Source organism: Micromesistius poutassou (assembly GCF_964030765.1).
Source record: "Micromesistius poutassou genome assembly, chromosome: 7".
Taxonomy (NCBI): Eukaryota; Metazoa; Chordata; class Actinopteri; order Gadiformes; family Gadidae; genus Micromesistius; species Micromesistius poutassou.
The window spans coordinates 8,729,103-8,741,479 of NC_140277.1; the positions used below are offsets into that span (position 1 = coordinate 8,729,103).

Here is a 12,377-nt window from a genome sequence, read left to right on the forward strand (position 1 = left end):
TTATCTCTCTCACTCTCACTCTTACTCTTGATACAGACAGACAGACAGACACAGAAAATATAGATAGATAGATAGATAGATAGAGACATTATATATACATGTATACATGTACTTTATATATAGAGAGAGAAAGATGGTGTGCTTAAATATATGTCTGTATATTTAAATACGGTTGCTTTACTGCATCCTTATCTCTCTCCCGGCTCCGTCCAGGTTTCCTTTGGTCAGTGAGCTGGCTCCCATTGGAACATCTGTGGGCACTATCGTGGCAGCGGCTGTCGACCAAATCATCTTCTACTCCATCGTGTCCGGAAATGAACGCGGTAGGTGACGGTGGTGCATTGCCAGGGCCGCAGGCTGCACCTTGGTCTTTCCCGCCCGCATTCAGGCGTCAGGATAGCGTTCGTAGGGATTTTGCATTTGCGTCACGTAACTTCTAACTTTCATGAATGAACCAAGAATAAACAGTCCAAGACCAAATAAAAGTCTGTGACACCAGGGCTGACCTATCGATTAGACTTAGACTTAGATAATAAATTTGCCGGTCCTCCTCATTAGGCAACAAAAGCTTCAGAACTTGCTTCATATCCACACACACACACACACACACACACACACACACACACACACACACAGACACACACACTTATTTTTTAATTTTTTTAATTTTTTTAAATTTTTTGTAGACATTAGCCCCTGTTGTTGTCCACAGGTTGGAGCCCAAAATGTTTTCCTCCCATCAGTCCTAGCACATCAAAGCAACCTCTCCGTCTCTGTCGTCACTGTAAACAGTGTTCTGTCACTCCGAACATGATTATCTTCCCATGAATCACGCATTCTTTTAATTTCCATAAATTAGTTTCCTTGCATGAGTCGTGTCTTGATGAAGCCAGGCAGATGCACGGGGGGTTGACTTTTACAGGGTGGGGTGGAGGAGATGGAGGTGGAGGAGGAGGGAATAAAGAGCAGAACAGATGGGAGGTGAGGACACACTAATGCATTGGGTAGACTGTTCAACACACACGATGGGTTCGATTGCCAATGTCCGCGGACCAACATGCAGGCGTCATGGTGCAAGCCATCCTCTCCATGTTCCTGGGCAGCCTGGGGTGCCAGTATCCTCTGGAAGTCCCATTGGATACCAGTGTCTGACTGAACGACTAAATAGTGACAGAGACAGGGGAAGAGGACGAGGGTGAAAGTTGAGAGTGAAGCAACAACCATGAGACAGTGAGTAGGTTGACAGTGAAGAAGGAAGCGTTTAGCTGTAGGCTAAAGCCATTCTGTTGTTCTTCACCTGCAGGTCACTTCATGGTGAACAACCTGACGGGGGTGATCTACACGGCCCGGATGTTGGACTACGAGACCCTGACCAGTTACGTCCTCCGGGTGCAGGCTGACTCCATGCTGGTGGTGATGGCCAACTTCAGAGTGCCCTCCAAATGTAAGACCCGGGGGGGGGGGGGGGGGGGAGAGAAAGAGAGAGAGAGAGAGAGAGAGATGGGTTTGTTAAAGCACATTTATAATGATATCAGTAATTAATCATGGCTGCTGCTGGTCCTCATGAGGGAACATTATGTTCAAACATTTTGTCATGTCACTGCACAACATTAAGCACTCTCACTCGCTTCCTCTTTTTTTCTATCTTTTTTCAAATAAAAATAATCATGAATGAATAGAATTTCAAATAATATTATACATATGACTTTCAGATGGCTTTTAATTAAGTATCTCAAGGATGCTTTACATACTGGAAAACAATTAGCTGAAGAGGCTGAAAAGAAATACAATGTTAATCTCTCTCTCTCTAACTGACTAACTGCTCTTGGACTCTTTGTTTCTCAACAAAGACAAAGACACACTCAATCACGCAGGCATGCACACAAGCTCACTGCAGCTACACGTGCGCTGGTAGAGCGAGTAGTGCACTGGGAAGACCGATAGAGAGATGGTCTACGGGGTTGAGTCTCCCACTCTGTCACCAGGAACCAGGCTCCCTCCTTTATCCCTCTCTCCCTGCCCCTCTGGTGTGGTGCCTGTATTGCACATCAGGAGCGCATGCTGGGGCTTCTTCCTCTTCTTCTTCTTCTTCTTCTTCTTCTTCTTCTTCTTCTTCTTCTTCTTCTTCTTCTTCTTCTTAGTTGTCGTCGTCTTCTTTCTCTTCTTCTTCTTCTTCTTCTTCTTCTTCTTCTTCCTCGTCTTTTTCTTCTTCTTCTTCTTCTTCTTCTTCTTCTTCTTCTTCCTCGTCTTTTTCTTCTTCGTCTTCTTCTTCTTCTTCTTCTTCTTCTTCCTCGTCTTTTTCTTCTTCTTTTTCTTCTTCTTCTTCTTCTTCTCCTTTAGATTATCAGAGCAGAACATGGCTGATTTGTAAAATAAGAATCTTGCCGCATAATTATTTATCTACCCTGGCAGGAACATACCAGCTTGGGTGATTGCATGCACACACACACACACACACACACACACACACACAGACACACACACATATTCACACCTTTTTCAGGGCAGGGTAAATAACTAAATCTATTTACCATCTCAACTCTTAATGGAGAACGCACTCTGTCTGTCTTCCTTATTAAATGCCTTTCATTCGTGTTTGTTTATTTGTTTCTTCATGAATGTGTGTGTTTGTATGTGTGTATTGGATTGTGTGTGCATGTGTTTGCGCATTTGTCTCCTCACTCCTCGTGTGTGTGTGTGTGTGTGTGTGTGCATGTGTCCGTGGGTGCGTGCGTGTGCATGTACAGTATGTGTGCCTGTGTTCTGAAGTGTAACATTTTTATGAAAAGCAAGGGTTGAGAGAGATAGGAAGGGAGAGAGAGACAGATAGACAGTGACAGAGACAGAGACCCTTACTACAACCTCCAACGTCACATCTTCCTGAGACCCATGATTGCGTGTAATGTGTTTTTGTTTGTTCATTTCCCCCTGGCCTGTCCTGTCACATGATTCTGCATATCTGTGCGGCCGTGAAAGAAAAATGATCCTTGACATTGCCTTATTACTAGTATTCCCCTCAACCACAGTCTGAGGGGGAGCTGTGTTGGCTGGCTATAATATATATTCATGAACAACACTGTCTGAAATTAACTTGGACTAATTAGGGAGATTTGTCACGTTTACCTCCTTATTGTACCCCTTAAGGACATGCAATGCTCCAGCTAACTTGTTAAGTAGGGCAGGATTGGATTTAGAAAAACACAAGCATTTCCAAGAAATTCATAAAGAAACTAAGCATATTATAATTGTATAATTTTTTTAAAGTGCTTGTTTTCTTTCGTTTCTTCCACGGAAAGTGCTTCACTCTCTTGAGCATCTTAATAACGTCCCATGACAAAGAAGAAAAATACTTTTCGTTTTTGGGTTCTAAAAACAAATCAGACAAGTCACCGTGCCTCGACTGATTGTGAACGTTGCAGTTAAGGCATGTAAATAAACACATGGGTTACATTACCTCACAAACAACAAACTGTCGGCCCGTTGTCTGTTCTGAATGGTGAACCATTGATATTCCTTGTTTCCCCTACGAGGGTCCCCCAAGCCCATCCGAAGAACAGAAATAAATACCAGAAACAAAATCTCATCAAAAAGGGAAAAGGGAAACTTGACACGATATATTATGCCGGTCAGAAGATGTTGATGCCCGATACAGTGAATGAAGTCGCTTGGGAGAAAATATCATTTTATAATAACATATTATATCACACCAATTTACCCACCAATGTACCCTCTGAGCATAGTGACAGGCGTAAACACAAGTGTTCTCTGTGTGTGTGTGTGTGTGTGTGTGTGTGTGTGTGTGTGTGTGTGTGTGTGTGTGTGTGTGTGTGTGTGTGTGTGTGTGTGTGTGTGTTTGCGTGTGTGTTTGCGTGTGTGTGTGTGGTGTGTGCTCATTAGGGAGCATTGAAGGAGACAATAACAACAGACTTGCCCGCTAACTAGCTCTCTGCTCTAATCAAAACATAATTAAACTCCTCGTGGCTGACTTGAAGTTGTCAGCCCTGATGAAAATAGTTAGACAAAAGAACCCATGGCTTCCTATAATTAGACGAGCGAGTTCAATCTTTCAGAGACTTTCAATGATGGAATATATTGATTAATATCTGAGAAGATTATATGCTGCCTCACTTGTGCTGAAACATCTCGAAAAAGAACACAAAAACTGTATAGAGAACATGGAGATTGTTGCCACGACATAAACTCAAAAGATGTGAAACAGTACCCACTAACCAGGTATTCATAATATTTTGTCCCTGGGACAAAATATTTTCTGGAAACTCTGTTACCTTCACTTACAGTGAAGGAGGGGACCTCACTAACCACTAAGCACCCACTTGGGTGATAAACGGCAGCCAATCGGTGCCAGAACACTCACCACACACCAGTTTGAGGTGGAGAGTGAGGATATTAATGAATCAGCCAATTATACAGGGGGATTATTAGGGGGCCAGATTGAATGAGCCTGGTTGGGCAGTTTAAGCAGTTTTAGCCAGGATAATCTTGCCATCCTTCAAAATGAACCTGAACGTTTTTTACTCTGCATTCAGTGGGTTTTTCTGAATCCTTGCCATTATGAGCTTTCATCTTTAGTGTAACTCAGTTTCATTAAAGGAGCAGTTGACAAGTTTCGAGAAAATTCCTAACCGACAAAAGATATAACAATGTCCAAACGTACACATGCAGGTCAGCATAGTTGGGCAGAGAAAGCTAGGAAACCAGGAACATGACTTTCCTCCTACAAAACTAGCTCTCTTTGGTGTTTTTGTTGGCAGGGGGGTTACAAACATTGATGACAGCCTACTACAGCGTCGTAGAATTTGCTTTATTTTTGCATTGCTCTCTCCTTACCAGTTACCGTAAGCAAACAGTGATTTTTTCCATATGTAATAATCTCTGTGTAATGTCAGGTCCTTAACGTGCAGGTAGCGGCTAGGCACATCCTTCTCAGCGATGCCAACAAGGTTAGACCGCAGACAAGTCTCAAACTCCGGATCCTCTCCGCTAATACCCGGCCCCCCTGCTGTGTCCCCTGTGCTGTCCTCCCCCCCCCCCCCCCAGCCAACACGGCCAAGGTGTTCATCAACGTCCGCGACGAGAACGACCACCGGCCCATCTTCACCCGCCGGCTCTACATCGGCGGCGTGGCAGAGGACACCAAAACCTTCTCCTCCGTGCTGAAGATAGTGGTGAGCCAATCACACGCCTGCTGCCGCGCTGTGCCCGCCCCCCCTGCAGTGTCGGCGGCCATTTGATGTGTAGCATGGTCTATTTGTGTACTTGACATTCATATATGCCAAGCTGAAAGGGTCATTTATTTTGAAAGAATTAGGCCTGTTTTTTTTTTCACTAGCAATGCTTTACACAAGGAGAAAGTACAACAAACGCAGCAAAGTTTTAATTGGTCGAAAATAAAGTGGGGAATAAATACATACATTATGAGAAATATTTGGTGTTGTTCGCTCTAGTTGTCAGCTAGTCTAATGCCGTGTACTTTTGACTTACTTTATTTGTTTGCCATTTTGCGATTTTTATCCAAAGCGACTTACACTTTTGTTTGAGAAATATACACGTCATTAATGAGCAGGAAGAAGGCTAGGCTAGGCTAGGTCTCGCTGCAGGATATCGACGCGGTGACTGCGGTTAATCTCTGCCCAGAACCTTTGGGCTGGGCTGGGAGTCCATCGGTGTGTGTCCCGGTATACACCTCAGTGGAGCGGGGAGGGCAGTATGTATGTGTCTTATCTACTGTCCATCTCATGGACGCTTAGCCCCTGAGCTCCTGACTCCGCTGGATGACTCAGCACATCCATTCCCTGTAGCACCGTGCCCTAGCACCTCTCTCTCTCTCTCTCTCTCTCTCTCTCTCTCACGCTCACTCTGTCTGTATCTCTGTATCGCACTCTATTTCTCTCCCTCCTGGATTCAGGATCACAGTATTCCATTTGCGTTGCTGCTCGGGAGCCTTGTTTCCGCCAATGTATTTTTAAGTGTCCTATTAGGAAAAGGCTGATTAAAAAAGTGAATAACTTTTTCCTTTGTCCTTTTAAAACTTTTTAAAAGTTTACTTATTATCTTGATCAATCACCCTTGATCTGAGATGAAACCACGGCCTGTGTCTCGCATGAGGAGACACACCTCTGTTCGCCTCTGTTTAGCAGATTAGTGTGTGTGGGGGAATTGTGTGTCTGTGTGTAGATGTGTGTGTCAATGGGATTGCGTTTGTCTGCATGTCAGTGTTGTGATTGTATCTGTGTGTCTGAGGTGGGGATTGGGTTTCTGTGTGTATCTATATGTGAGGATGTCTATCTATATGTGAGGAATTGCGTGTGCTTGTGTGTGTGAGATTGTGTGTGCATGTGTCTGCGTCTAGAGGTTTTCACTAGTGCTTACAAACAGCGTAGACGTCAAAACCATTTGGTCTCTCTGTCTCTCTCTCTCACTCTCTCTGCAAGCCTGGCTAAACAACTGGATCAACTGGAGCGTGGGAAACACCTCGCTCTTATTTTGAAACAGTCCAGATTCCATTCTTAAAACACTAAAAGTATTTTTACTCCAGCTTTAGGTTGGAATCCTATTTGTGGTCATCTCACTCAACAAACGATTTGATCACATTCTGCATTGTTGAGAATATCTAATACTGTGAAGATCTAAGTGCTTTCTGAACGGATGTTAATACAGTGGTGATAAAAGCACGCTTCATTTTATATAATGCAATAAAACAAGTTTACTGTTGGAAGCAATGGGAAGCCAGTCCATATAAGATTTGATTTGATTTGAAATTAAATAACTTTCCATGTTTGTGATTTAATTGGACAAACATTGGATTCCTAACCACTATTTAATAACCTGAAAGCCATACTACTTAATTTACCAAAGAATATTGTTGTATTTACTTTGGAATTACTTTCTGTTGTGTGCCTACATACTTAACAAGAGCATTGTTTATATTGAGTTGTAAAGTGTGAAGTGCATTGTAATCTCGTTGACAAGACGACGAGGGGATGCTTTTAATGGCAGTTATTTTCTAATGTTGTGCTCATGGTTTCCATATCTGTATTCATGGTCCACATTGCTTTAGGAAATCGGGACCTCGTTCAATTGGTGATGGAGGTCGATCGCCCACAAGCACTTGCCTCTAAAGCTAGCACTCATCATGATGACTGGCTTTAGAGGAAGTGCTTTGTCGCCGATTGACCTATTGACCTCTATACTTTGTTAGGATAACTTTAAGATCAGGGATCTTAAAGTTATCAGTGATCAGTGATCTTAAAGTTATCCCAACAAGCCGGTAACATGCAGCCGTTGACGACATTCAGGATTGTTTCTACATCGTAGATTGTTATCGTCTGATATCCCCGGTTGCAGAGAGACGAGGAGTCCAGCTGGGGTGAGATGGGCTCTCAGGTTATCTCAGCAAACCGTAATTACTCACTGTGTGTATTTGTAAAGACAATTGGGTTGTGGAGTTGGCAAAGTGTTGTTCACATTAGGAAATTGCTTGACTTTCAGCTGGAGAAGATTGCACAGGGATAACAGTTTAGCGAACAATACCGTAACTCAATGTGACCCCTGGGCTTGTAATCTGGGATCCTGCAGTCCTGCGATGCTATGCTATGCTGTAGCAGAACTTCTGGGAGGAGACGGCACAGAGCCTTGGCTGGAAACCAAAAACAGCGAGGGGCAACACTGGCCTTGTTTCCTGTTTCATTACGGAGAAATCCTACCGAAGAGGATCTCATTTGCGCGAGTGGATGAAGCTTTGAGAAGTGTACTTTAAGAAGTGCATTCCCACAGTAGCCAGTCTCCACTGTGTTGATTTAAAACCTTTACAGAGACTTGTTTTAACTGTTTACTAGTGGAAGGAGTTTATTTTCGGGTCTCGATAAGGACACCTTATCGTTTCAAGACCGAAAGTTGCGTTTAACGCACCATCAAGCAGACACATTCATACAAACCAACTGCACAACATTCAGACACGTTTTTGAGGATGGGGTATACAGCTTCTTGCTCACTTGCAGTGAACAGTGACGATCAAACCCCCATACCAGAGTGGAAGTTCCTATCCACAACATGATATACCCGTCCCTCTTGAAGCAGAAGGGCTGTGCTGGTCAAGGCTGGGCTGTTAAAAGCTATTTAATGCACAGACGACACTGGAGTTCAGGAGCTTATGAGTGAAGTAATGAAGACATTCAGAAGTGCTAATCCGTCAGAGGGTTAGAGGAGATAAGGAGAGAACTTTCTGGAATAAGTCGACAAACCCTCGCCGTCTGCAATGACGTACTGCAGTGAACCGTACAGAGTCACGGTTCACTGACTCGGCCTGAGCGGGATTCGAGGACAGCCAGATATTCCTCCACCACTCTGGTTTCATCATCAAATGGTTTGAGCCATGGCACCCTGAAACACACTGCCCCCAATCATGCGGTCCTCCTCCTACAATGGTGTCTCTGTGGAGAACCTCCCCGTTGAACAACGTACAAGCACAGCAATGCAAAATTTCGTCTAAATCCTCACTGCCCCCGCAAACCTGCTCACAAAGCCCAGATCGTCTGTTTTTCCGCCTGACGCATAATGGATTGTGAAGTTGACTTTTTTGTGCTGACATCAAGGCCAAGATTGAGCCCTGAAGGCTTTTAAAACAAGATTAATCTTTCGTGTCCAATTGCCATTTATATCAAGTCGAATCAGTTTTCCTCTTAATGATTGAACAATTTGAGCATTTCACCCTTCACATTAGTATTTCACACTATAACACACTTGGTTTGATTTTAGGGTTTATCATAAGGGAAGTCTGTATCTTTTCCCGCCTCTTGAATCTTGATATCTCACGATCTTGATATAAAGCCAGCCCTGCCATCGGCATCTTATTGTTTCTCTCTCCCTTACGTTGCCAATGCCGAGGGGGAAAGAAGAGAGATTGCTTCTATTTATCAATGTCACTATAGACAAGCAGCTCATAAAATCGATGTGGGCATGGGAGCCAGCCAAAGTATTCATGATGTAGCTGGCACCTGGGGAAACTATTTTTCCCCCTGCTGGCGTGGTGGTATCACTACAAAATCATGGCCAGGCGGTATCACTACACAGTCATTGTCCAGTAAATGTCCAGTGTGTCTTTGTGTCACCGAATGTCACTGTCATGTGGAATATTTGATTCAGGAGACACTGTGTGCCAAAAATGTCACTTTTACGTTCTTCTGGACTGTTACATTGGGGGCGGCATTAGCTCAGGAGGTAGAGCGGGTTGGCTGGATAAGGTTGCTGGTTCGATCATCGGCTCCTCCTAGCTGAGTGTCGTGGTGTCCCTGAGCAAGACACCTCACCCTAATTGCTCCTGACGAGCTGGCTTTCGCCCTGCGTGGTTGACTCCACCATTGGTGTGTGAATGTGTGCATGAATGGGTGAATGTCAGTCAACACTGTAAAACGCTTTGGATAAAAGCGCTATATAAATGAGGACCATTTACCATATATGAGCTATTCTCACATTGACATTACCATTCAGTGTGTTTATGTGTGTGTTTGTGTAACTGCTCTGTGTGTTCAGCTGGTGTGTGCGCCCTCCCTTGTTACTGTTCACCCTGTCCAGATGTTTTATTTAAGAAACCTGGTTTGTCTCGCAGCATTTGGAATTGTTTCTTGTTACTCTGATTCAGATTGTCTGCTTCGATTATCCGCCGCCGTGCTTGTGAGTCCCTTTGGATGAAAGCATCTGCTTGGCAAATGACGACTAAATACGTTGTTTAAACCACCGCAGGCCACCGACGCAGACACCGGGAACTTCAGTGCCATGGCGTACCGGCTGATCATCCCGCCGGCGGAGGAGGGCGCCTCCCACGACAGCTTTGTGATCGAGCCGTACACGGGCATCATCAAGTCGGCCATCAACTACCGCAACATGCGCCGCTCCTACTTCCCCTTCAAGGTCATCGCCACCGACGACTACGGCAACGGCCTCAGCAACAGCGCCGACGTGGTGGTGAGTGTGTGTTTGGGGCGAGGGGATGCGTGAGGGGGTCACTCCGTTCGTTTGTTTGTTTGTTCACTCGCTTCGTTCGTCCACATCAGAAACAGTGCAGATACGGCGGCGAATGTGGCTAGAGAATGGTGACGCTGTTATTTAATTTATTTGCTTTATTCATTCGTTCATCATCGACAGAGAATATGTGGTTATGAGTGTGGCGAGATTTCGGTGACATGGTTAAGTCATCCATTCACTCATTCGTCGGCAACAGCACAGATTCTGGCGGTGTTGTGAGATTTGTGAGATTTGATCTAACTGATTCATTGGTCGTTAATAATAATACATTTTCATTCATCCTGTGAGTGACAATGTGTGGTCAACACTCAACATCAAGGAATGTCATAATTTCATGTCAGCGCAAACAAAATTATCTTGTTCAGGACATTCAAGGACAGCAAAGTATAACCACGAAAGATGAAACATGAAATTATAAATAAATAGAGCAATTAAATAAAATATAGCAAATATAGAGCAAAGAAATTTCTTAATACTGTTCACCCACAGAGCTATGTTTACTGACTTCATTGCAAGGATTGCAACAGGGTGAACAGGTTTTTATTAATGATGTTGCTACTTACGAACAAGTAAAAAAAAAAAGACTTATAATGCTGGCGGGCTGTAATAAGAACCACTGTTGGGTTTGATGTCATGACGAAAATTGTAAATATGAGTCTCCACACCCCCACACTCTAATATACACACTATACACACTCACTGACACACAGTCCCACGCCCACACAACACACACACACACACACACACACATTCAATCGTATATGCAAATATAGTTAGACATAGTAAGCAACCAGCCAACCTTTGAAAAATGTGTTTATCTTGTTCAGAGAAACTTTAGTTTGAGTTTATCTTGTGTTGCTATGTTAATCATGTGTATGGATGATGATGTAGTAGATGATTATGATGATGATGATGATAACCAAACTCTGGGGGTAGGTTGTCTATCTAGAAATAGACACAATTACAAAAATATAAAATATGATATAGACCATTGTAAATAGATGTAAATATAATATTATGGCTTTTTATTTAAAATAGTGTCAACCTTTGTGCCCTTTTCTCATTTGCATATGAGATGGTCCATTAAATAATAATTAAGCGATACGGCAAATGTCAAAGGTTGGGAACCCCTGGTCTATCTCCTTGTCCGTTTAATAACCACTCCAGTACGCCATGCAGATCCAGCTCACGCTACGAACACAAGAACCAATTCAGGCCTGTACTGTAGAGTCTTGAACGCTGTGTAATTGGTGTCTCTGTGTCGGCGTGTCAGTGTGTGCACCATGTGTGTGTGTGTCCTGTGTGTGTCCTGTGGGTTTGTGTGTATCTGTGTATGTGTGTGTGTGTGTGTGTGTGTGTGTGTGTGTGTGCGGGCATGCACATATGCTTATGTAGGTGTGTGTTTGTGCATATATCAGTGTCTGCACACTGGTAGATGTCATTGTGGCTCCTTGCCGTTGTGACTCTGCATCGTCTCGCTCTGCCATTTCGTTTCATCCCCTCTCCAAAAAAGAATAGTCACCACCCACCTGCTGTGCTGTGCTCACCCACCACCACCACCCCCCTCGCCCCGGCGCTTCTCCACCCAGGCACGCAGGAGGTTTATGGAGCGCTTCATGTGGAATGTTCCGGGGCTAACAAGCCTCTAATGAGACAGACGGAGGGTGCGGGACATCAGATGCGTGATGTGTGCGAGTGACGAGGGGGGGGCGTAACTGTGACGGCTCGGCCGTTTTCAGCGGGAAACATAATTTCCACGGCCACGCCGCATGGGAGCTCTGGCCGCCCAGCAGGGGATTAGTCTCCACACACACACACACACATACACACACACACACACACACACACACAGCCCCCTCCCAGGCAGTTAGCTCCTGGCTGACGCCGCCGGATGGGACCACTGGTAGGGTTGTGTGGTGGCACCGGTACAAGTGGATAATTAGTGGAGTCTTATTTGGACTGTTGTGTGGCCAAGACGCACAAATACACACACACACACACACTGACAGATGGACAGATACATACGCACAGAAGGACACTCGACGGGCCGACTCTATGGATGTGCACAACACAATCTAGCTCTGGTCTATTCTCTTAAGCCATTACGGAGCCACTTTCATCCGACGCACCGATGGGAACACAGGTGGACTGACTGACACACACACACACACACACACACACAAACATCTTGTACAACTAACAATCAACAGACAAGTACCATTGTAACTGATGGGAACAAATGATTGTCCACACAGTTGTTCTCACTCTATAAACAGATACAAAATGTTCTGCTCCGAGGTTGGGTTTATATTTCTCTGGAAGACTGTCAAACACAC

At 44.4% G+C, this 12,377-nt stretch overlaps 1 protein-coding gene across 1 annotated transcript in view; it reads left to right on the plus strand.

Moving 5' to 3' along the window:
* The window catches only part of LOC311350172 (protocadherin-15-like), a gene marked incomplete at its 5' end in the record, with an annotated part of 188,434 nt that overhangs the window by 151,540 nt on the left and 24,517 nt on the right, over nt 1-12,377 (plus strand). The window contains 4 exons of the mRNA XM_084470183.1: nt 214-323; nt 1,304-1,444; nt 5,059-5,186; nt 9,760-9,981. Of these exons, the coding sequence (XP_084326309.1) occupies nt 214-323; nt 1,304-1,444; nt 5,059-5,186; nt 9,760-9,981 (601 nt within the window). The remainder of the gene's footprint in view (nt 1-213; nt 324-1,303; nt 1,445-5,058; nt 5,187-9,759; nt 9,982-12,377) is intronic.